Source organism: Alexandromys fortis, unplaced genomic scaffold (assembly GCF_014885135.2).
Source record: "Alexandromys fortis isolate MF-2015 unplaced genomic scaffold, M_Fortis_MF-2015_v1.1 scaffold_101, whole genome shotgun sequence".
Taxonomy (NCBI): Eukaryota; Metazoa; Chordata; class Mammalia; order Rodentia; family Cricetidae; genus Alexandromys; species Alexandromys fortis.
This window is the reverse complement of record NW_026067983.1, coordinates 1725596-1751194: the sequence shown is the minus strand read 5'-3', so window position 1 is coordinate 1751194 and position 25599 is coordinate 1725596. Positions and strand designations below refer to the sequence as shown.

At 39.7% G+C, this 25599-nt stretch overlaps 1 protein-coding gene across 3 annotated transcripts in view; it reads right to left on the bottom strand.

The window, feature by feature from the left end:
* Crppa (CDP-L-ribitol pyrophosphorylase A) overlaps positions 1-25599 on the bottom strand; it is a 234378-nt gene that overhangs the window by 154640 nt on the left and 54139 nt on the right. For all 3 annotated transcript variants that reach the window (XM_050158666.1, XM_050158664.1, XM_050158665.1), the window contains exons 4-5: positions 16227-16331; positions 9346-9391 (exon numbers count right to left, since the gene is read on the bottom strand). In XM_050158666.1, coding sequence (XP_050014623.1) covers positions 9346-9391; positions 16227-16331 — 151 coding nt within the window. The remainder of the gene's footprint in view (positions 1-9345; positions 9392-16226; positions 16332-25599) is intronic.

Genomic DNA, 25599 nt, shown 5'->3' with positions numbered 1-25599 from the left:
AGAACTGGGCAAGTCTGAACACCCAGGGAAAAAGAGTGAGTCTACGTAATTTTGCTGGGCTCACACATACATGGTGGGATTATTGTCAAATGTTTTAAAACAGCAATTAAAAAAAGTAGTGCCCTAAACAGCGACCTTGAAATATGACGTGATGTTCCATGTGATTCTCTTTTAAGAAAGTTAAACTTAAGTGATATTCTAATAAAAATCTTCCATGAGCAAATGAATGTATAGTCAATAAATCTGAATGGTTATGAAGGAAGACAAAATTTAATTTGTGATTCTCATCTTCTTTCCCTTCAGATAAATAAAGCGAACACTAGCAACACTTGGTTAGTTCTAGAGGAAAGAGAATCCAGAGAAACACTCTCAGTTTTCTGGGACACTTCAAGCCTATTCCACCAGGCCTCCTTTTCTACTGGATTGGCTTCTCATATCAAAGCTTTGGAGCTCACAGGTAAATAAGAACTATATTTAAGACACAGGTTGGTATTTCTGAAAGATATTTGGCATTGAAGCTCTATATATTCAAAGTAAGGTCAGCGTCTTCCACATTCTGTTGAGGTCTGGGAATCAGAAGCAATTTTACGTTCTACGTTCTATCCCTCAAAGATTAAGAGTGGCATTAAACAGACTCTCAAGTGAGGAAAAGTGAGCGTCCGCGCCTCTAGCTCCAGCTCTCGAGGGGCTATGGCAGAAACACCATGAGGTCAAAGTCAGCCTGGGCTCCACGAGGAGACCCTCTATCCAAGGAAAAAAGAGAAAATAGAAAGGGGCAGCAGTGCTGAGCCTGGAGCACCATCTCGGTCACATCCTACGGTTTCTTATCATCAGGATGACAAACGTGGAAGGTGGGAAGCAAACAAGAGGAAAATAACCGATGAGCCATCATTACAGGAAACCAGTGAACACAGGCTTGCAAGAACATTAAATACAAACATGTGATGATGTCGGCATAGCCTCCCTCCTGTGGAGAAAGCTGCTCTGATCTGTGCACGTTGAAACTCAAGCCCAATCCCACTGGTGCGGATTTTTAAAAAGACGTTGTATATAATCAGATGGCAAGCACGCTTAAAATGAGACACAAGGTGCCAGATGAAATTCCTACCTTAGAACAGAGTGTGAGATGTGAGCACGTGGCATCCTGTCTTGACACACATTGTAGTGGAAGCCACACGCATGTTTTGCTATTTTCTGGTAACATATTATTTTCCATTTTAAGCATGTATTCATTTTGAACCCAGAAAAGTAAGTTTGAAAGAAATATTCTCTTCTAAGGTTCAAGTTACGTCCATGTACTTTAGAAAAAAAAATGTCATTACTTTGAATATACATGTTATACCTGGGTTTGGGGCTTTTCGTAATACTACTCCAGAGTAAAGCACAGGTGGCCGGCGTCCATCTGTTATCATCTTATTTGATGCTTAGTAGCTCACTATGACCTTTGACATTTTTAAAAATGACAGATTCCCTTGCCTGTCCTTGAACAGACATTTCGCTGATGACAAAGTAAGAAAATTACTTACTTTCTTGTTTGATTAAACAAACAAGAAAACCCATTTTCTCTAATCTTGACCCAAATATTTAGCTTTCTAATTTACATCTTTCTTAACAATAACTTGCTGAAGAAACCAAGTTCCTTTTAAATTATGTTACGGCCATCCTATTCTCATTAACGAAAGCTTGACGCAAATGTTTTTGACGCAAATGTTCTCACATATTCAAACAAGATACCAGCACAGCACTGTTTTCAAGACAGTAAAGAACAAAACCTATTATGTACAAAGAAGACTTGGTATTAATGGGGGGAATGTGGAAAATTAAGTATCAGTCAAAAGCCAGAAACATCAAAACAGCAAGGTTTCTGAGTAAATCTTAGCTGACACTTTGCATTGTCCAAGAAAACATGGTTAATATGAGTGGTGCCCTCACTGAGACATTAACAAGGGACCTCTGACAAGGACATACCACAGATGTAGAGAGGTCCACTTGTGCCCAGTGGAAACCTGACTGCCCTTGCTCATCTTTTCAACTTCATTCAAAAGTTTCAAAAGAATTTTATACTTAAAAATCACAATGCTAAGCAAGCACGAAAGGACGCTTACAAAGAAGCCATCCATTTTCCATGTGCGTAAAGCACTAAAGCCAACACAATAAGTCCTAAGTTTCCACAATGCTGATCCAAATTTGTTCATATGTAATTTATCTTATTCCTTCCAGTCAAGGCCCATTCAAAAGCATCTCTACATCCTTTCATGTGTGTGCACACAGGAATTCAGACACTTTCCTATCAGCCGAGCCTTTTGACAACGAGAAGAAGAAACAAGAGTGAGAACACAGACACAATTTTCTTAATATTGTGAGTGAACGGCACCTGTACATTGATGTTCCAAACTGCAAGGTGGGGACTGCATTTTCCAAATAAAATGGAAAATTATTAGTCAGTAAAAGAAGTTCCATTTCAGAAAAATCAATTGCCCTTACAAATAAAACAGAGGGAAAACAATAAATGATGACCAGGAAAAAGGCACAGAGCTTTATATGAATTAATATTAACCAATTCTAACTAAAAGCAGCTAAAAATGATTTTCAACTTTAACTTCTCTTTTTGTATTTTTATATAAAGCATCATAGGAAAAGAGGCACCATGAGCCATTTTTATAGCATAAGTTTACTCTAGCTTGTACAATTATAACCAAGAAAGAATAAAATGAATTTTTATAACACTCTTCAGTCACAAAACTGAATTATTAGGCTTGCTGAAGGGCAATATTGAAAAAAATCAATAAGCTCTTTTAATGAAGGAATTCCATAGGGGCTCTTTTCTAAGAAAAGTTTCAGAATATTGACCCTTTGGCCAAGATACAGTCAGCATATTAAATCAAGTGTGGTTTGGAACTGTTTGTACGGCTTGTGTACATGTAGATAAAATGCGCTGGCGCTGGCGTCTGTTGCCACTTTAACATTGTTGGGGTTTGTCTGAACATGCAGAGCAGGCTTGGGTGGGCTCAGCCAGTTTGTGGCAGGGTGGGAAATACAGTACTTCTTTGTTCAGTGGATGTTTACGAACATATCAGTCAGCCCAGGGTTTTGTTGTACTAATTAATCACACAGCTCTGAAAAGATTGTTTTCATTTTCACTCAGAGTAAAAGCTGGAAAGAGTTAAACATTAAATAACACAGCCCAAATTTAACACGCTACCTTAAGAAAAGGAAATGCTGGGGTTGCATGGTTTTACATAAGTGTAACAGTAATTTGTAATTAACTATATTTGGGGCAGCCCCCACAAAAGACAGCCATGAGAATGCCACTCTCTATATATCTTTCCCACTAACCATGGTACACCATAAGTAGGAACCCATGTAAGCAATGATGCTAAGTTAAATCAAGTTAAAAATTAGTAGCAGAAGAAAATTAGATTGGGAACTTTATTCCTATTTGGAGATGTGAGTCATATGTTTGTATGAAATTAAAAACCTAAGTCAAATATTAATGAAATGAGATTTTGTTTTCCTCACAATGAAATTTCCATATTAAACCAAAGATGTTGACTTGATTATAAATTAAGATGGACCAAATACCCATTATTCCAGTAAGTAGTAAATTTGCCAGTAGAAAACACTCTTGCATCTGACATAAGTTTTTTTTTATCATAGCAAAGTTTTATAGTGTGAAAAATGCTAAGGAAACAAGAAAGAAATCACATCAAAGTACTTGTTACCCATCAAGAATTAGTATTCAAGAGGGAAATAGCTAGAATATACCAAATTACAGAATATTCAGCAATCATTATAGCATGGGAAAAGTTACAAGGTCTACCCTAAATTAGAAAGGTGTTGTCAACACAGACCAGATTTATTAAAAAAAATAATAAAACTTAAAATTCTAAACACTATACAACTAATCAATTTTAACCTGCCATGTGGTTTATATTTTTGTTCTCTCACTGGGCATGATCATTTAGTTATCGTCTATTTTTCTGAACATCTGTGATGCAAGCAGCACCAGGTACTTCCTAGAAAAGCACTGGGAGGCAAGACCTTTGTTCACCAGAAGATCAGCTAAAGGCACAGTCCTGATCCAAAGGCATAAAAGCTAGACAGGGTTTAGAAACCAACAGGATGTCCACTGAGAAGGGATCTACAATTGGTACCACTCTACTGAACCTTGGAGAATGCAGCCAAAAATGAAGCAGACTAAGGTCTCATGCAATAGCCATCTTTATTCAGGGCCTCAGGTAATCATATGCTGAGGGCACTCTGGGGGTTAAGCAAGGTCAAATGGGCAAAGTTCACTTGAATTCAAACTGCATACAGTCACAGAAGCAAGATCACATGGATTCAGGCTTCTAAAGAACAAGTCATGCTTAGAAACATCATTCTTATATAATAGGTAAGGGGATGGTAGTCTTGAAGCAAAGCCACTCTTATTACTAGACCCGGGAGGGGCACGAAAGCACACCTAAGAGCAATCTACGCTACGGAGGAACAGACTCATCTGTTCATGTGAACTCTTCTCACAAGCTCAGAATTCTCCTCATTCGTGGACTGTGTTCAAACCCAAGATCAACTCTCATGTTGGCAAGTGGGTCTGCACAGTTGGGAGTGAAAAGAAGACATGAGCTCAAAAGTTGTATGGATAATGTGGGCCTGTATTTCAATCAAAGAGAATATTCTTAACAATTTTGAAACAGAGAAGAATATGCCTTCATCTCAATCTTCCTACCAGTAAATTGGGAGAAGCAAAGTTATTTGAAGTACCAATGCGCTAACGTATATGAGCTACCTGGTATGAGTGTTGTGTGCCCTCAAACAGCATACACATATCAGACTAGTTCTACATTACAGCAGTACTTTTAATGGCATAGAGAAGGAGAGACAGACAGACCAAATCCAGCTGTGCATCCTTTGCAAGCAGAAAGGCAGTAAAGCGGGAGGCGAAGGACATATATTCTTATTACTTTAAATCTTCAAGGAAAAACACTATGCCTGTATCTGTTACCATACAATTATTAAACCCAACACAATAACAAAACAGTAGATATTCCTTACATATTTACTGAACTATAATCTGAAACAGATTCAATATATATTAACATTGTTAGCAACACTGAAATCCATAAAATTCTTAAAATAAAAATACTTATTTTTGGTATATAATTTTGTTACAAATTAGTCCTGAACTTAAAATAGCTAGAAACAAGTAGGTGAGTGCCATCCCCAAGGGTCTTCATAGCTTTGGTAACTGCTCTCTGGAGGCAGTAGTTTTGTTCTGTGTTTGTATAATGACTTTCTGGACACCTCATGCAATGATCCATATCTACTGAGGAATTAAAAATATTTTGAATATATGCTCAGGTTCCCCAAACAACTTCCTAGCACCAGCTCTCTGGAATTTTCCCACAACACCACATATTTCTTTGACCCTCTAGTTTGCTGGTCATAAGTCAGGGAAGATTAAGGGACATGGAAAAGGGGAGGAGTGCCTCACTCACAGGTCTGGATGAAGACTCCAAGCAGTTGGGAATCAAGAATTCACCACAGTTACTGATATGTGCTTTGAAGGTTGTTAGTGTAAAGATAATATTCATTTATATACAGACACCTAAGAATATTAAGACAGCAATGAAACATGCTTCGGGCATATATATGCCCCCAAGTATTGCCTTATTCCTCTCCCAGATATTATCTGTGAGTCTCACAAGCAAGACTATTAACTTTTGTTGACAGTGGAAACATCTTAACTAACTTCCCATGAAATTCTTGTGATCTTGGGTTTTACAGTATCAAATGCAATTTGTTCTTCTGTCCTTTGGTCTGCATATCTCAGGAACCACCCAATGATCTTATTTAAGTTCCTTAGCAACTTTGAAAAGACAGAACTTCAAAATACATTGACATCAAATGCATGAGAAGCCCACACCCACACTGGGGTTGGACCCCTTCCCTGAATACTTTTCTACTAAACCATGACCTAAACACCTCTTATAAACTCCAATTCTGTTTAATACTGACTTGTTCTAAAATTCTTTTTGCAGCAAAGTCAAGAATCTAAACTTCACCTTAGAGGGGAATTCAGAAAAAACCTCTTAGGGTAGCAGCAGGCAGTTCAATGGATTTATGTCTCTGGCCCATCTTCCTACCACTGTTGAGTTGAATCTCTTCCTGCAATCTATTCCTGTGTGTATCATATTTCTTTCTCCGGAAAAGTGATGGATAAAGTTATGTTTTAAATTTCAACTACTGTGCCTAAAAGACCCATAAGACGAAACTGCCTCTAACATGCATGCCCCTTGCCCACGAATAGATACTTCCTGAAATGCTGGAGGCTATTGCTTATGTGAGATAACAAGTCACACATTTTCCTTCGCATGAACAAGCTTGTTTGACCCCACTGCACAAGCTGTGCCCAATCACATGGGAGGTCATAGGCAGGAAACAGTGCCTGGCCCTGAATGGATGTGCGCAGGAGGTACACAGGCAGGAAGGATGCTAGGATGGATGCTTTTCCCTGATTGGACCCGGAGGGAATGCAGAGCCTTGTTGGTTTGCATTTATACACCTCTGAAAAATGTGGGTTGTCACTATCTTCTGGGAATCCCAGAATGGACCTCGCCAGAGACCATCATCCTGGCCAGTATTTAATTAAAGCCTGCTTCAAATTTTGCTTAAAATCATGGTAGTTGTCTTATTCTCAACCAGGGAAATTAACAGACCCCACTTGATAAAGCTGGAAAAGGCAAGCCTGAGAATAGTAGTTTTTAGTAGACTTCTGCTAACCACAGTATATTTTAAAATTTGCATGTTTGTGTGTGGACGAACAGTACATGTGGATGTGCAGTTATGTACAGGCCACGTATGTATAGGCCACATGTGTGTGAACCATGTATGTAAATGTCACGTGTGTATAAACCATGTATATATAGGTCATGTACCTATAGGTCGCATGCATATAAACCACATATGTATGGGGCACATGTGTATAGGCCGCATGTATATGGGCCACGTGTGTATAGATCGTGTATGTATAGGTCACATGTGTATAGGCCACATGTACATAGACCATGTGTATATAGACCACATGTGTATAGGGTATGTGTACATAGGCCATGTATGTATAGGCCACGTACTGGGTGTCATGAACAGTTGCTCTCACTAAACCTGAGCTCACCTAGGCTCACTTTCCAGTGAGCTTCAAGGATCCTCCATCTGTCTCCCCAGCACTGGGATTGAGGTGGATACTACCATCCACTACTACATCTCACAACTTCAAAAATTCAAAAGGAAAACTCCAAAAGTTCTCTCTCCTGTTTCTCAAGGTACTTCAGTTACCAGTGTTGGTATTTAGTACAAGCCCTGAAGAAGGTAGCAATCTTGAGTGTAATCTTGGAGTTGGAATATGATAGCAAGATTCCAAACTTATAACGCAGTAAAACTAGCTTTGATAGATGTGGTCTATGGGAGACCATACGAGGCAGCCTAGAAAAATGCCCCTTGAATTTGATGTACAACGCAATTACCTGGGCTTATGAAAACAGATTCGTCCCAAAGCATGGTACTGAATGAAGACAAGAATCTCAGGGTGTGAGGAAGTCACATGACTACTGGCCTGGCTGTGTACACAGTATGAAGGCCACAGAGATGTAGACCTACGTAAGCCCAGCAAGCTCAGAATCTCCTCTGAGCTATTTCTGAAAAACACAAGCCTTAAAGAATCAGGAAACTTTTGAGTTTACCATTAAATCAACTGCTTACACCTGACCAGATCACACCACTTTCCCAAGATAAAATAGAACACTTTGAAAATAGAATGTTAGAAACTATTACCTAAAGAAGAAAACCACGTAAAATATGATTTTTGCATATTTGCTGGCTATGATATGTGTGGGAAAAGTATTACAAGATGAAGAACTGGCAGCTGAGACTCTTAGCTACTTATTCTCACATCACAGCACTACTCTACTTCAGCAATGCAGAACTTACCTGGAAGTCAAATCAAACTGAGTGTTCTATGTCTTTGTGTTAAAGAACAGTATGGCTTAGCCAGCCAGTCACAAAAAAGTATTTACACATCGCCTGACTGATAATGTAAATCTATGTCAACTTCTTGATGGATGGTTATAGATTAACTATTTACAAACACAGAAACAAATTATATAACATTAATAGCTTGAAACAAAATACTCCTGAAGAGAAACAAATCTGACAGTAACTGCAAACAGCATCCTGAATAGGAAGAGCTCAGCTTTCTAAATCTGAGGCTAACTGCTTCCCGAAAACTCTACACCAAAACTGTGCTCTTCTGTGCCCAGCAAGACCCTGAAATTAGAGTTTACCTCTCAGCCAAAACTCAAGCATATCATTTTGCCCAGACGCTAATTTTGATGGAAACAGTCAGCAGCTTCCTGTTGTCTCGAGGCCAGAGGGAACATCTCCAGTTTTTAAGACTGGGGTTCAAACTGGGTATTTAAAAGAGGGTTCTCAGGAAGGGCCAACTTTATCCCTTGTGGCAGGCATTTGACAACTTCAAGAGATATTTTCATGGTCACAGTCCAGGTGTAAAGGAAAGAGTACGGCATTGCTGCCATCTACGCGGTGTAACTAGGGGACCACTCAACAACGTACAAAGGCCTCCTGAAATGCAAGGACCAGCTGGCCTGTGCTGCCAGTGTGGTGCTGAGCTTGCAAACTCTGATTTAAATCACAGAGCCTGCAGAACACAGAGGGAATGCTCCTTCTGTGTGCTGGTTCCATTCCCAGCAGAGTCATAAGTACTGTGTGGTTATCAAATACACCACATGGGAACATAAAGGTTATAGTGATGGTAAGAAGGGGTGTTTCCACATACATGATCACCACACTTAAAAAAAAAAAATACTGCAGTCGTTGTCAGGAAAAAATAAGTTTCCTTTTTTGTTTTGTTTTACCAATTATCTAGTACAAGTTTTCTAGGTTGTGCAAACTGTCCTACGGAGCACACTCCCCAGTGCTCTGACAGAACCTTACTGAGGGGCAGAAGCAGCCTTCTAAGCAGAGAAACAGAGGGACTGTCTCAATTTTTATCGAAATATCAGTTTCTACAGTTGTCCTTCCAATAGTATTGATGCTTTATACTTAATAGGCTGAAGTCGTTTATAAAAATTAAAGTCAATGTGGCATAACAAGTGGTATTTCACAAGCAGGAAACAAAACAAAATGCAATTATTTTCAAAACACAATCAGAGAGCTCCGTGGCCTCCAGGCATCTGCTCTCCTGAGATGGCTGGGATTTAACTGCCCTGAGAAATCCTTAGCTAGCTCACGTTTCCTGAGATGCTGGAGCTGAAATCACGAGGTCGAACTTACCCTTAATCACTGACTCGGCTGCGTGCAGATCCCGTTTGTAGGTCACCTAGAGGACAGATAAACCTCATTAGACTCAGAGCAGGCAGGAATGGGAAAGCAATAAAGCAATGCCCCCAAGGAAATTCTTCCTTCTGGTACACACATAACACAGGCCTTTTCCAAATATTAAATCAAAGATTTCACCAAATTATGAAGATCTGAGTCTTATATCTTTGAATAAATTATGATAGCATATAGCAGAGATTACTGAAATATGATTAATATACCTAGGGATTTATAATCAAAGAAAACGTGTAAGTGTTCAAACAAAAGTATCCACATTGCTGTTTTATAAGGGTTTGTATTGGAGAAGAAGGAGGTAGGGGAGATGGAGGGAAATGTGGAAGGAAGAGAGGAGGAGGACTGGAAGAGGAAGGGAGTCTCCATAAAACAGAAGTCATCAACTCCATTCTCCACTGAAATTCTCGAAAACTAATTTGCATTTAAAGAGACTTCCCCTGAACTAGACGGTCTTTATGAAACAGCTTAGCTGCCCCCTGTGAGGTTTTCCTTAAAACCCAGCTACTATAAGAACTTATCTATGGGGTGCCACAGTGTGCCTAAGAACGGAGATCTAGTCTTAAGGGCAAACAGCTTCTCACTCTGCTCACCTTCAAGTACCCTGTCATGGTATGTAGGTCTGGTCTAAGGCAGACCCTTCCCAGAGGCCATCATTGAGTTCAGAGCGCCTGCAGAATCGGTCTCTTCTAATAAGGAACTAGAGCACAGTGAACCATGAAACAGTATTAGTAACTACAGTAAGGTCCAATAGGCTCATGAAGTACTCAAATGATTCATGATGCCAATGATTTAAACCTCATTTTGACAAATCTCACTCGTACCTTCCCAGACTATTAAGTTAGATATGTTTTTCCCTAAATCATCTCATCCATGGGTTTGTAGAGATGTCTTCTTCTTTAGCTCATGTAGACCAGGGAACTTCTGGGAATTAGATTCACCTGTTGCACCCTCGCCCTACAGTAATGCCATACTCTTCAGAGCTGCAGTAAGAACAAACTCAAAAGAGAACAGAAGGCTACTGGAGCATTTAACAAATTCACTGAAATCTAATGGACTGCTACACTGTCCCTAAAGAAGGAACGATTCACCGATAGCCATGACGCTGGGTGCTGCAGTTACAACCCACGGTCCAGTTCTGCATTCCAGAAAAGAAGAACAAGCTCACTCTATAGATTTGCCAAATGTAATAGATCTGGTTCCAATAAACATTTATAAAAATGCACTGGATGCTGCTCAAAGTGCTAGCAGTCGGGCAATGAAAGGAGCCAGCTGTCACCTGCAGGGAGGGACTTCAGCCAAGGGCTCACTGTGACACTGAGCGCACCTTGCTTTAAACTCTTTCTTAGCCAGATATCTAAACTCAAAACTAACTACTATTTGTGATTAAAGTAAAGAGATAATTTGTGCAGTAATTATCTGTTGTATAGTTTAAACTCCCGACAGAAATCAAGACTATACTTAGCTAACTATTCATTTTTTATTTTGTCTGGCTTTCAGAGGTAAGCTACATTCTCAGTTCAAATTAATATTAATAGTAGAGTTTTAAGCTTACGTAAGTTTATCACCAAATATTCAAATAGCTTTTAGAATTCTTAAACGTTAAAACACTGAAATTGTTCATGAATAAAATAATTGGGTTATTATTTTAAAAAGTAATATTCACAAACTAAATTTTAAAAGTCTCTTAAGTTTATTTCTCCTGTCTCCACATTATAGGCTACATAAGGATTGATGATTTGTTTACTCAGATCAACATCTGACTGAAAGCCAGCCATAGGGCCACTCCTCTGCAATCCCAGCATCTGGAGACTGAGGCAGGAGGAGGGGAAATAAGGCCAAATTAGTCCACACAGTGATCTGAGGCTTGCCCGAGCTGTGAGCTACATAACCAGATATTAGCTAGAGGGAAAATCTGCTTTTCCCTAAATGAAACAGCTAATGTACTTCAAAGGGAACATTACTGGAAAATGTCATAATTCTAAAATGATGTGTTATTCACTTCTCTAACTTTTTATAAAACTGAGTTGTCCTTTCCTTATTTTTAAGCAAACAAAACATTACAAAAGCAGCCTACCAATCAGTTTTGAAGCTGATTTTCAGCACGTCTCAGCCTTTTGGGTAAGATCAAATGTTGAAGCTGATTTTCATCTGTCAGCATGATCTGTACTTTTCCTTTGACCTTGCACAATACCCAACTATTGGCAATAATTACTTTAAAAAAAAAAAAAACTCCTGCAGTAATGGACTAACATGTTGATGTTTTTCTCACTGACTGGTTTTCAAACTCTGCTCACTGGAGCCTCTGGGGGTGCCCTGAAGATCACTGAGAGCAGCCTGTACAGGAAGAGTCAGTCAGTCTAGCCTGTACATTTGGGAGGGTTTGAGGGTAAGGGGATATGGAAAAGAGAGAGATAGAGGGACAGAGAAAGAGAGGAAGGGGGGGAGAGGGGCTGCCTCTTCAGAAGATAAAAACACAGAGGGGGGGGTGTGAGTTGTCTCTTAAAGGAACAGGATACCCAGGTAACAGGGCAGGCCAGCATAACTATAACAGCCACAACAGTTGTCATAGAAACCGGGCGGTAGTGGTACACGCCTTTAATGCCAGCCCTAGAGAGGAAGATAAAACAGGAGGAGACAGCTCTCACACAGTCTCATTCTGAGGATTCCTGGAGGCAGAATCGCCATTTCAGACTGAGGTAGAGGTAAGAACCAATGGCTAACTGTTTGCTTTTCTGACCTTCAGGTTGAATCCCAACCTCTGTTCTCTGGGTTTTTATTAATTATGCTACAGATAATGGAGACATCAATCCACTACTTGGCAAAAAAAAAAAAAAACCCTATTAATTATTACACTTGAAAGACATAGAATATTCATTAGACACCAGTGTTAAGTCCAAAGGGAACCCCAAAATGACAGTCTTGGCTTAGCTCTAGATACCCTATGGAAAGACGGCTGCTCCATGTCATCATTCCTCGGGTTTCTATCTGCCAGGAAGAGCCACTTCCCTGCTGGTGTGTTCTTAGGAACACACTTAAGCCACAGGCCTGCAGCCCTTCCCGCCCCGGCACCCCACTCTACAGCTAAGGGTTTTTCTTTATAACTCAGAAGAATGTTCCTTTCTTACACATTTCTCTCTGCTCCCAGAAAGATAACACAAGCCAATATCAGTCCACCCCTCTTCTCTCTGTCCTAGAGATTTCCCCAAAGACCTCTGGTTATTCTCTCTTTCCTATCTATAATAATAATAATTATAATAATATTTATTGATATTATTAATAATAATTCCCACCCATGAATTGGTCATGTCAGAGGTTTCACAGTCCCCTTGTTTACAATGGGTATTTTTGAACTTCATTTCCTAGCTTGAAAAAAGCTGTATGGAAATCTCAACAATAGACATTATATCAGCACACCGAATGGTTGAGAGCTGAATAGAAATGCTTTCACTTCTTTGTTTTTAACTGAAATGCTAAAACAATGGGATTTGCAAAAGCTTTGTCTGTCAAAGGGAGAGTTCCAGTCATTCATCCCAGTAATATTGCGATGACACAAATACACCCAGGCTCCTTCTCAGGATGCACTGGAAGACAATGAAGCAGTTGTTAAATTTCTCCAATAACTGGTTATAAAACCCATGCCTTGGAGACATTTTTGACATTGGGAAAGGAGAAGTCTGTTTAGCTCATGGTGAACAGAGTACAAGTGTGACCTGCTAGTGTCTAAAAGTATACTGGGGGAGGCATGGGACAGATATTCACTTCAGTTCTTCTTAAATAGGATCAAGTCCCACCAAAGCAAATGATCACTGAAGCTACCAGCTCGCAGCCAATCAAGGGCACCAAGAAGACAAGCCAGGATACTGGAAGGATGGATACCCAGCCTGGGACAATAACAATATTGCATATTGAATATTTTCCCTTTATTCAGAAGAAATGTAATACCTAAAACCTCAACAGTGATGTAACAGATATGTTTCCCAGCCCACCTATTACAGATTTTATAGATTCCGTACCCTCTCATGCATATTGTCAGCCAAACCAAAACTCACAGCTGGGAGCCTTCAGCTTCTTCCTGTTGGGGAAAAATGATGCTATCATATAGATACCCACCAGGTCAGGAAGGCTGTAACACTCCTGCAGCCTTTGTGTGTTTGGATACTGCAACAGAACACTGTGAATTGCATGGTTTAGAAAAGTAAGAACCCATTTTCTCATTTCTCATACAAGTCCCTCAGGTCCCTCTGAGAGGTTTGGAGGAATCCCTTCCAGGCCCCTTCCTGACGTCTAGAGAATGACAGAGACACTACAGTGTCCTTCAGTTTGCAGATTCATCACGCCTTTCCCTGCCGTTACCATCACACGCTACTGTCCTCACATCCGTGTCTCCCGTCATAGCAGAACCCCAGTTGTGTTGGATTTAGGGCCTACTCTACTTCAGTTTGACCTTATCATAACTTGATTGCATTTGTAGACTCTTTCCAACTCTCTCAGGCACAGATGCCAACGTTCAGAACATGAATACACATTTGCGTGAGAAATAATTCAACCCATAAAATATTCAAAGTGACTCACCAGAGGAGCTAGTAAAAGCAGAAGAGAAAGCCCAATGTGGCACAGAACATATCTAAGAGAAGACTGACTCTGCTGTTACCACAAACAAAAATAATATATGAGTATATCACAAAAAAATGAATCAATAATTTGAAGATGGGATAAAAAAAGAGCAATATGTTTCTTTTTTTTTTTATCCACAGAACCTAAGTGTTTTACAAGCTTGATGAAATCTCAGACAAGAGAAAAAGAACCATGACTTCAATAGGTCAAAAGTGAAGCCAGGGATGCCATCAATGCCTTGGAGTTCAACTAGGTTTTCCCCCAGTGGCCCTCAGACTCAGTGGGATAGTGAAATGAATTATACAAAGGTAGAGATCAAGATCTTTAACAAAACACCTAATTCATGATTGACAAAATCCTCAGAGTTACTGAAAGAATAAGAGTTCAAAAGGGATTCAGATGAATCAAGCCGGGGGGGGGGGGGGGGGTTTAGAAAAGTTTACAATGGCGTGGCCAGGTAAACAGACACCAGCATGACTGGGTCTTAGAGGACAGTTGAGAGTCTCAGCATCAGAGACAGACAGCATGGTGGGGAGAGGCACAGAGAGACACCAGCATGGCTAGGCTCAGAGGAGAGTTCAGTGTCCCAGCCTCAGAGATAAAGAGTAGGGGGGCTGCTCACATGGTAAAAATCAGAATCTCTTCTTATACCTTTCTGAGTTTGGTGGTTTCATAGTTTCACCTAGAACCAGACATTCCAATTTACGTGGCAAGGGGCAGGAGTGTAGAACAGGATGTGTGGTTATTAAAACTCCTTTAATATAAACTTACTACCCAGGTGAGAGATCCTGGTATCTGAAAGTGTGTCAGCTTGGGATTTACAGACAATATCTCAGTAGGGTGTCTGGTGTTATCTGGGGAGGGGGGCCAGGGGCTGATTTAAATATAGTATTAGTATCGTTACTTCACGTGGTCCTGAAATCAGTAGTACACTAACAGCAACACCATACAAATATTCTATTAGTAATACATTATGGCTTGTAGGATGTAAAAGCAACAAACACAGCTAAACTCTGACAGTGGCTACCTGGCTTACTACAAAGGTAAGATCTCAAACACATTCCTAGACAGCCTTAGAAGTGCTTACAAAGCACATAGGAGTCCTGGATTTATGTCATGCAGCAGCTTTGAATGCTCAGGACAGAATTTGAGAAGTAGGAAAGAAAATTGAGTCATTTACTAAAGTTATACAAGGTCCAAAGGAACCCATCATGCTTTCTTACAAAGATTGATGTCAGCAGTAAATAGATTGATACCAAATTCAGAAGCTAGACAAATAACAATTGAATCTCTGGCTTTTGAAAATGCCAATGCACAATTGAAAGGGGTAATTGGGCCATTAAAGGCCAGATCAGCACCCTTGGAGGATGGATCCGAGATACAATCAATATTGAATCTCATGACTATGATGATGCTTGGATAGGACATGTGATGTCCAGAGGTTTAAAGAAAAATCTAAATGTCAAGTGTTTCAGATGTGGTAAACAAGGTCACCCTAAAAGGGACTTTAAACAGGCCACTTCTAGAAACAATGTTTTTACCAAGCATAATTCAAACAGAACACACACACCCCTTTTGTATTATGAAGAAGGTGTGGCAAAAGGCAGCCATTGGACTAAAGAATGTAGATCAACAAGAGGCAGTCAAGGTAACTCTTTGCCATTGGAAAACACTTTGAATGGCTTCTCACAGGCCCCCAAGCCAAATTTGGGTCAGTAATTTCCTGTCATCATGGAGGAAACTCTTTCCCAGAACAATTAAAAAACATAATGCCTATTGTAAGAAACCATACTGTTCTAAATGATAGATAAACTAAAGAAGAGAGAACAAAAAATTCAGGAGAAACCATAAATACGTCTAATGGATTCCAAGGTGAATTTTCTTGAAGCCAAGAAAAAGAAACATCCTCACACACTGATGCTCACAAGTCCCAATGAAACTCCCTGACTTCAGAGTTCTCTCTCTTATGACTGGAAGCACAACACACACATATATGCGTGCGCACACACACACGCACACACACTCATGCACACACTCACATCCTCACTCATACACACTCACCCTCACTCACACACACATACACTCACACTTGCTCATATACCCTCACTCACACACTCACACAAACACATTCACACTCACTCACACAAACACTTTCACACTCACACTTACATGCAGCAAAGAAATCCCACATGACGAGTCTCTCTTACCTTCCAGAGGTCGGGGGGCCCTTCTACAAGTTTTGCTTTTGTGTGAGAGTATTTTAGGGCCAACTGCAAGCACTCTGTTCCAAATTCAAAATCATAGTCACTGCACTGGGGACAGAGGAATAAAGAAACAGAGGAATTAACAAACTATAATACAATTGGTAAAACATAAAGCAAAATGAAACAAAGAAGTCTTTTATTTCAAAAACGAAAAATACAAAGGGAAGCACTCAGAGGATTAGCAAACATTTTAACTATTTGACTGTGTTGTAGAATAATTCTTCTTGTACCCTAAAAATGAAGTAAAACAATGAGCAAATAGGAAAGTTTAAAGCATCTCAGAGATCTGGGCTCCCCAGGGTGTCTAAGACCATAACAATAATTATTTCTGTTGCTCATACTTGAAAGAAGGGCTGAGGAAGTACCACGTCAGCAACCTCCATTTAATAAACACGCATCTGTAAAACACAAATCCCCTTCTCCCATTTATATCTTGATATTAAACCATCATGGCTATGATTCATTTTAATATTTAGAATATCAATATGCCATTCTTAAAATATTTACATCTGAACACAAATGGTTCGATCTTTCATTATATAGAAAAATGGAAATTTCACAAATACAGTAAAATACGCATAACTTATTTTTAAGTGAAAACATCAAAATCACTAAGCAACAACCTAATTCACTGAAGCTCTGAAAAATGTTCCATCGACATAAAGGAAAATGACACAGGAATCATGTCCTCAGAGTAACATCAGTCTGGAGTGGGGGCTGACTTCAGAAACTGGCAACAGAATTTTGTCTGCAGCACTGGAACAGTATCTACAGGAAAAACCTAGGAAAGTTACCTGAGTGCATGTGAGGTTATTGAGAAGGGCCTATCTGAAGCAATGGTCTCTGGACTCCAGCTTAAAGATTAACAGAAGATGAGGAACAATGTCTAATCAAATCTTGTCTGGGTAAGAGCATCATTGCATGTTTATTTTCCAAGATTATGAGTGAGCATGCACCTATGTGTGAGGATGCACCACTGTGTGTGTGTGTGCACCTCTGTCTGTAAGCACCTATGTGTGCGGATGCACCTATGTGTGTATGCACCTCTGTGTCTGTATGCACCTAAGTGTGAGGATGCATTTATATGTGTGCACCTCTGTTCTGTATGCACCTATGTGTGAGGATGTACCTATGTGTGTGTTTGTGCATCTATGTGTGTGTGCACCTATGCTTGTGTGTGCACCTATGTGTGAGGATGCATGGAATACCGGTGTACTGAGACCTTATGTTGTGTGAGAAGTACTTTACCAACTGAGCCCCCATGTAAGGGGAACAACAACAAGGCACAATAATGAATACAGTTTTCAGCACAAAATTCCAAAGTTTTTTTTATTGTCCTGGAAGATTACAAAATCCTAACTGTAGGGGCTTTTGAAATTAATGAAGAAAACAGGCAAATGTGCAGTCTTCATTTCACCTGGACCATCACGCCTCATGCCTTTTATTTTTATGTGCTATATGGTAGAATTTCTAGGAATGCTTAAATGCAGTATCAAGAGCTGCATTTGATAAGACGAATGTTGGTAGACCTCTGCTATACACTTTCAACATTTTTACAGTATTATCTATAGTATGTGAGATGTCTACAGAGGGAAGAGTTAGCCCATGGTTAAGTTCAAACAACGACTGATAACCTCCACTCTTCCTGGATCATCACACTACAAAAAAAAATATGAACACTCCCTAGCCAGCCTGCTGGTCTCACAAAATGCATAATGAGAAAAGCCCGTAGGATGAGTTCCTTCCTGCCTGAAACACACTGGATGCTATGCTCTTGGCTATGCTGTAGCTAAGTCTGTGGAAAACAGAAAAATATGAGCAAAAGAAAGACTAGAGAAGTAGCAAAGGGGTCATGAACCAAACGCCATGAAGCCATGAGATACATATTTCCTACAGGAAAGTCATTAATATAATGAATTTTGTATTAACAGAAGGTGGAATAACATCTCCATATTGGCTTGCTAATCCCACAGGTGTGTGGAGAAAGACCACCAACCCAAATCATAGACAAATTAATTAAAGCGAGTTTTATTAGTGTGTACTTGGGCTGTGTCCCCCTAAGGCAGAGTTCAAGAGATCAGCACTGGGTGTGGGAAAGATAAGGTCTTTCCAGCTCAGGAGTAAGGGATTTCCAAATGGGGGATTGAGCAGGCAAATAAGTAGGGGCCACAGAAGCAGACATGGGCATAACAAGTTGGTCATAACAACCCTCTGAAGCAAAGGCACAAGGTGGTCATAACAACCTCTTTGAAACAAAGGTAGGGTTGCCATTTTCTGGATCAGGCAATACAGAATCGTTTGTAGCTATGGTTACAGGTGGGGCTAGCTTAATTCTTGCAAAGCAGAGATTTAATCATAAAATGGAACAAACCTAGTCTGTTTTTACTATAAGATAGCTTTTAAGTACCAGATGGAGGCAGGCTGTTTCATCAGGCCCTCCTCAGGAATCCTCTGTCAGAAAGAATCCCTCACCTACACATCTAACTTTCTGTCTACTTGTTTCTGTTGCTGTCTATATTGGCCATAAGAACCCTGCACGCATTAATAACAGACATTTTTAGTTACTAGTTGGGCCCAACATCCACAGTTCCACCACAGTTCTCGACATTCTATTAAAAGTTAGAATGCATCAATGAGATCACCAAGTTTCCTAAATGCTGCTCAATCCAGACAAGCCGATAACCAAGATAAACCATCAGAGTCATGTTGGTCAGGATCAGGCTCTCCTGATGCCATTTCTCAAGAAACCGCTCAGGAAAGTTTGATTCTATACTTTATTTGTTTCTCTTTCTCAATGATAGAAGAAGTGCTGGCTCAGCTTCTACACATGCTATGAAGGATAACAGCTTCTGCGCTCCTTACAGAAGACCACACAGACTTCCCAGAAGGCTAAGGGGATGATAGTCTACAAAACTGGAAGAGAAAAATGAGGCAAGAAAAGACCTGATATGGAAAACCTATATACACAAAGGAGTGAGAAAAGGAATTCCAGGATGGGAGTCAAAAAGGAATCCCAGTGATTACACTGCAGGAGCAGAATGAGAAAGCAGGCAAGAGGCTCAACACAGATTACCCGTGGCAGGTCTCAAAATAAACAGAATGCTTCTAGACACAAAAATCTGACATGAAAATCAGGATTGGCATGAAGGTACTTTCCTTTTGTGGTGTTATTCGTGTATGGACTTTCCTGTGACTACTTCTTTCCCCAAAGAATGCAACATTTATTATATGGTTATTTATAAATATATGTATTTATATTGTACTGTGACAGGGAAAAGGCACTCTGTTTCCTAAACATGAGAGCTTACTAATAGGAAGGACAGTTTTATTTCAAATATAGATATTTAATACTTTCAGACAACCAACCTGATGTTGGAGAGAATATAAAATCTAAAATCATATCTATGTATTGTTACTCTATCATAAAATTTTAAATTTGGCTAGCATTGGACAGACTAAACCCTTATGTTTACCTCACTGAGGCTTCAAGCCCATGAAATTCCCTCTGTTCTTAGACTGTCCTCATCAACTAGTAGGCAACAGTTAAACGAATAAAGAGATTTATTACCGGGATCCCAGCTTCCTTGTTCCGCTATCCTAACAGCAGGTGTTCCTTATAAACTCAGCCACAAATAACTATGTTCTAATCAGCTTTCCTTGTTGGTTAAAAAGCAAAAATCTGAGAAACCCTGTCTCGAAAAACCAAAAAAAAAAAAAAAAAAGCAAAAATCTGCCAGCATAATGGTACACAATTTTAATCTTAGCATTTAGGAGGCAGATGGAAGCAGATCTTTGTAAATTTGGAGAGCCAACCTAATCTACATAGGGAATACTAGACCAGGTTTAAAAAAAAAAAAAAAAAAAAACTCTATTGCAAGGCTTGATGTGAAAACAATCCATTCATCCCCTAACTAACCTTACCTGGCAAACAGGCAATCATCACATGCTGTAAATGCTAATCTAGTATGTATTTCTATGTGTAAGAGTCAGCCTTTGCCCAGTAACAAATGTGCAGAAATTCTGTTACAATAAACTGTTCACCACACAACTGTGGGGTAGCAGAGGTATCATCCTTCCACCTGTAGGCTGCAGGGCTCTGATTCATCCCTTTGCTCTGGCGACTTAGACTGGAGGGGCAACAACTTAGACCGTCTTCCTAGGACTTCTAAGAGCAGCACAGAGGACAAACACAGGACTGTTGGCACACTGTCAACCTCCACCTGTTTCATCTAGCAAAATCCCTTCACCCAATGCAAATCAGGCAGACAGACACAAAACTGAGAAGGAGACACTTTGCCCAGAAGGGTTCATGGCAATGGCACAAACAGGGCACTGTTCCCAGAAGACGATGACTCCGCTCTGACTGTGATCTACCTACCACACAATGCTCCTGATTAAAACACTGCGATGTGACCTCTGCTTGTCCGGTTTTCTTCATTCTCTTCTGAACAACTAAAACAGCTTCCTCTCCTTTCCTCGCGACAATACATAGCCACACTTTTCAGCCCTCATCATTCCAATGCTGTAGCTTTGATCTTACCAATGCAGAGATTTTATGTCATTGACTGTGTAAACTTTTCTCATAGCTAAAACACATAATGCTAAAAGTCACTTTTCTGAATAAGTCTGCTTTTCCTGGAATTCAAGATTGTCTTTTGTTTTATGTGGTTATCTTTCTGTATGATTATAACTCTTCAATACTGCACACTTGGCTGCTCATACCCACATCTATTCTCAAGATATGCTAAGACTCATGAGAAAGTCGCCCTTGGAATCTCCAGTCCTTGAAACCAGAACCATTGTGCTTTCTGGCTGTTCCATAGGTATCGTTCTCAGAATGCCGCATGCCATCTCAGGGACATTCACGGTCTCTCTATCATCAACCACCCAGGCTCTGTGTATGCATGTGATCTTCTTTCTTGACTGACCCTTCTTCCCAAAACAAATCCTCCCAGAACTTCCTAGACTGTATAGACTGTATAGAGAGGTTTATAAAAATATCTGAGATGTTCAGGAACTTCCTCTTAGATTGGACATATTTCACAAACTAAAGCCTTCCAAAGACAGATAGCCACAATGATACTAGCTACAGAGGCCAGGGGCAAGAGCTTCTCAGTGGGCAGTCAGCATGCACAGGGGCTTCTCAGGCCACAGCCAGCATGCACAGGAGCTTCTCGGGTAGCAGGCAGCATGCACGGGCTCTGGAGCTGCGGTTTGGAAGGCACCCCGGCCTCTACTGCAGCCTGTGCTCTCGTCACACTGCTCCCAGAGCTCACTAATTTGTAAACGTTCTTAATAAACGTGAACTGTTTTCCTTTCCTCAGCTCCCAAACATGGAGAGTTCTCCACTGGCCTCCACTTGTTTGGAACTCTGCCTTTTATATCTATGGAGTCTCTGCTATTAATTCATCTTTCAAGCTGAATAATTTTCTTTTGCTATTGGCAATCCTTCTATTCTTGATCTTAAAGATTTATAACAGTTTTACTCCTTTCAAATCCCTTGAATGATGTTTAGGTTATGAGTAAAATGATACACATATCCTGTCCAACAACTATCATTTCCTAGAAACAGAAATTGTGTGCATATTAACAACATACATATTCCAAACTGTCTTCTCCAAAGACGGCTTCTGCTTATGTCCCCACAAATGGTACGCAATTGTATCAGGTTTTTACACATAAAGTAAATGAATATGACTCACAGGGATTCAAACCCTCTGAAAATATGTATTGTGTATAATCAGATTATTTTTCTGGGAAAGGAAAGATTCCTTAATTTTCAGAGGTTCTACAATGCACCCCCAAAGTTAGGAACTATTGTTTTATGGTAATCATGCAATGGTCCTTGGCTACAGATAATCCGATTATACCTCCTTCCATCCATGACAACCTTCAAATTACCATTGCAGCACAGCAGCCTGGGAAGTTTGCCCAACAGGGAACAATATATACATTCGAGTAGAGCTGAAGCAAAGGCGTGCATGCACAGGCTTCTCACTGTGTCGTTGGAGGAGCATGCTCACAATATTCAAGCGTTCACAAAATAGACCAGTTTACAATTAGGTAAACAATGAACACCTGCATTCGATTTATCATCTTAACATCAAACCTGAAGCATTTTGCATACATTTACATGGTTTGAATTATGCAATGCACCTTAGAATTGCATGAGACAGTTATCCAAGAAGCTTTGTTCTTCTATCAGATCATCTCCTGAGTAAACAGCCTCAGAGTGTGTCCATACGAGGTTGACACAGAAACACCCCTTGCTGGATAAGAAGTAAAAGCACAAAGGAACTGGAGAAGCACAAGATTTCTTTTGGGGTACGAATTTTTAAATGAGTTCACACAGAATGCATTTGCAAAGGCCTTTAAATACCTTCTACAAAAAAAAAAATAAATAAACCTATCGAATTATTTTAAATCTTTGCAAACTTACACAGTCAATGTTCGCTCTGAATGGCAATCGCATCCATAGCTGCCAGTTTGGCAATGAAGAGGTTTTTAATTTTTTTAAATGTATGTAACCGGATAATTATTGCAAAGCCATAGTATGGGAAGCAACTTCACTGTAATAAGTAATATTAAACTTTCACTTTTAGCCTTTCTGTTGACTTCCACAATCGAATATTGTCAAAAACAATAAAAAACAAAAATGTCAGTGGACTCTCATTTATCTTCTTGAGTAAACTACTCAAAAGTTAGACAATAAAATCAGAAAATGAAATAGTGGCCTAAATCACAAATGATTAATCTTAGGTGGCAATGAATTATCCAATGTGTATAAACAATGAAAAGAAAACAAGACCTTTATCAGCATCTAACCACAGAGATAAGAAAGATTTAAATTCTTGCAAGCACACTGAGAGAGTTTTGCCATAAGCGCATCAAAGGAGTGTAAAGAGTTGAAATGAGCCCAAGACATTCAGAGAAGGGAGAGCCCAGGTCTAGAATTAGTTTCCTCAGCAGCAGGATCAGACACACTATTCAAAGGCAGACAATGTATAAAAGCCCATCTACTGGAGAGGCTAGTTACAACTTAGAGAGTTGAAGCTACCTGTAAGACATATTCATACTCATAAGCAGTGGAAAATTTATTCCACTTTAAGTGAGAAGTATGAGAAAGAATGGTTGGAGACATGGAGTAACATCAGTTCACTAATGAAGCCAATCTTCATGGGAAATTTCCCAGGCAATATGCTGAGAACAATAGGTAAGGCTGAGAGGGTGGGGTAGGGTGGGGCCCACACAGACACAGATAAAGAAGCTCACTGTCTTGGTGGCCACATGCCACACAAGGAGACACTAAACAGAGGCAGGCGACAGTGATCTTGATAGACATCTTTCTTCTATTAGCTGATACACTGCAAAGCACACCAAACATAAGTCTAGAGTGATCGGAACTACAACCATCTTAATTAACCCCAATAGACATCACCAAGTCTTTCCTAAACAAAGCACAGTTATAAAATTCTTTGCTCCTTTCTGCACAGCTTGACAGGAAGCACTTGCAGATCTCCTCCTCACTGACATCTAGTACCTTCTTCCACTTCCTAACTTTCGCCTCACATGTCAAGTTTAGAACTATCCTGAGTCTCTCGCACTGCAGACCTCAGCATCAACTCTTCTCTAAACTGGAGTCTGTGAAACTCGGCTTTTAGCAAATGCTGGGCTCCTCTGCTTCATAAACACTTTTCCTTATTCTATAAGATCTGTGTTCTTCTGACAAGACAGACTCCATAGCAGAGGAAGAATTAAATCTGCCTAAATACTAGGCCACCAGGACAAACATAATAAAACTTTTCAACAATAACAGAATGAAGGACAAGAGTGTGAATGAATTTCAAAATTCTTACTATAAGCAAGACAGATTATAAATCCATGATTTTACTGATATGGCATGCTTATTTGTAACATGAGGGCCTGTCCTCCTACCAGGTCCCACAGCCATTTGACTCCAAAGAAAATCACACAGAGAGTCTATATTAATGACAAACTGATTGCCCATTAGCTCAGGCTTCTTATTAGCTCTTATAACTTATATTAACCCATTATTCTTATCTATGTTAGCCACATGGCTTAGTACCTTTTTCAGTGGGGTAGGTCAAATCCTGCTTCTTCTGTGTCTGGAGGACTGCAGAGAAAAGCTTCTTTCTTCCCAGAATACTCCTGTTCTCATTGCCCCACCTCTACTTCCTGTCTGGTTATCCCACCTATACTTCCTGCTTGGCTACCAGCCAATCAATGTTGATTTAAAACATAATTGACAGAATATAGACAATTCTCCCACACTACTCATTTGCTTGTTTTTCCATTTTTTTTTTTATTTTTGAAACAAGTTCTCTCTACCTAGCACTAGTTTTTCACTGTGAAGACCAGACCAGACCAGTCTCAGAGAGTCACCTGCCTCTGCCTCCCAAGTGCAGGGTTAAAGACGTGTACTAACATGCCTGGTCCCAATAGCGCATTTTAAAATAAACTTCAGTAATCAAAAGAAGATTGGTGGTCTTCACGGTCAAAGGGTGGTAAAGGGACCCAAGCTCAAAGGGGCACGAGGGGCACAAAGCTATCTGTCGGGTGTGGTTTGTGTGAAATTCTCAGGGCTACACACTTTGTGATTATGTACCAAGACATTTGAGTCTTACTCTCATAAAAAGTATGTTCCAGTGAATCTTAAATATAAAATATCATTTACAATAACAATGATAAAAACAAGATACCTAGTAATAAATTTAACAAAAACATTGTAAGACTTCTAGAGAGAATCTAATAAACTTACTGTAAACATATCTTTAATTGAAAGAGATTAAACTGTTTATAGATGCTATATTAGAAATACCATAGTTCATTCTCAAATCACCCTCGGGTAAATTACAAATAAAAAAATAATGCTAGCATATTCTTAGAAATTGTAAAATATAACCCTAAAATTTATATAAGAAACAGTCCTCAAATCATAAAATACTATTAAATAAGAGTCAGTGAAAATAACTTCCTAAATATGGCTTTAATCCTAGCATTTAGCAGAAGAAATGGGTGTCTGTGAGTTTGAGGACACACTGGTCTGCAGAGTAAGTTATAGGCCAGACAGAGCTACATTGTGATACCTTATCTAAATAATGAGCAAACAAACAAAATCAAAAAATGCGAATTGTCCACTTTTATATATATCTAAAGGAATGATTAAAACTGAAACAAAACAGAAACTCATCCATGAAATGCTCCTTATACTGGAAGAGGAAGTGAACTAGGATAAACTCCCATGTGTGGAGAGAAGCATGCAGGTTTTCTTTAGGCAAACTGGTGAGAACATGGG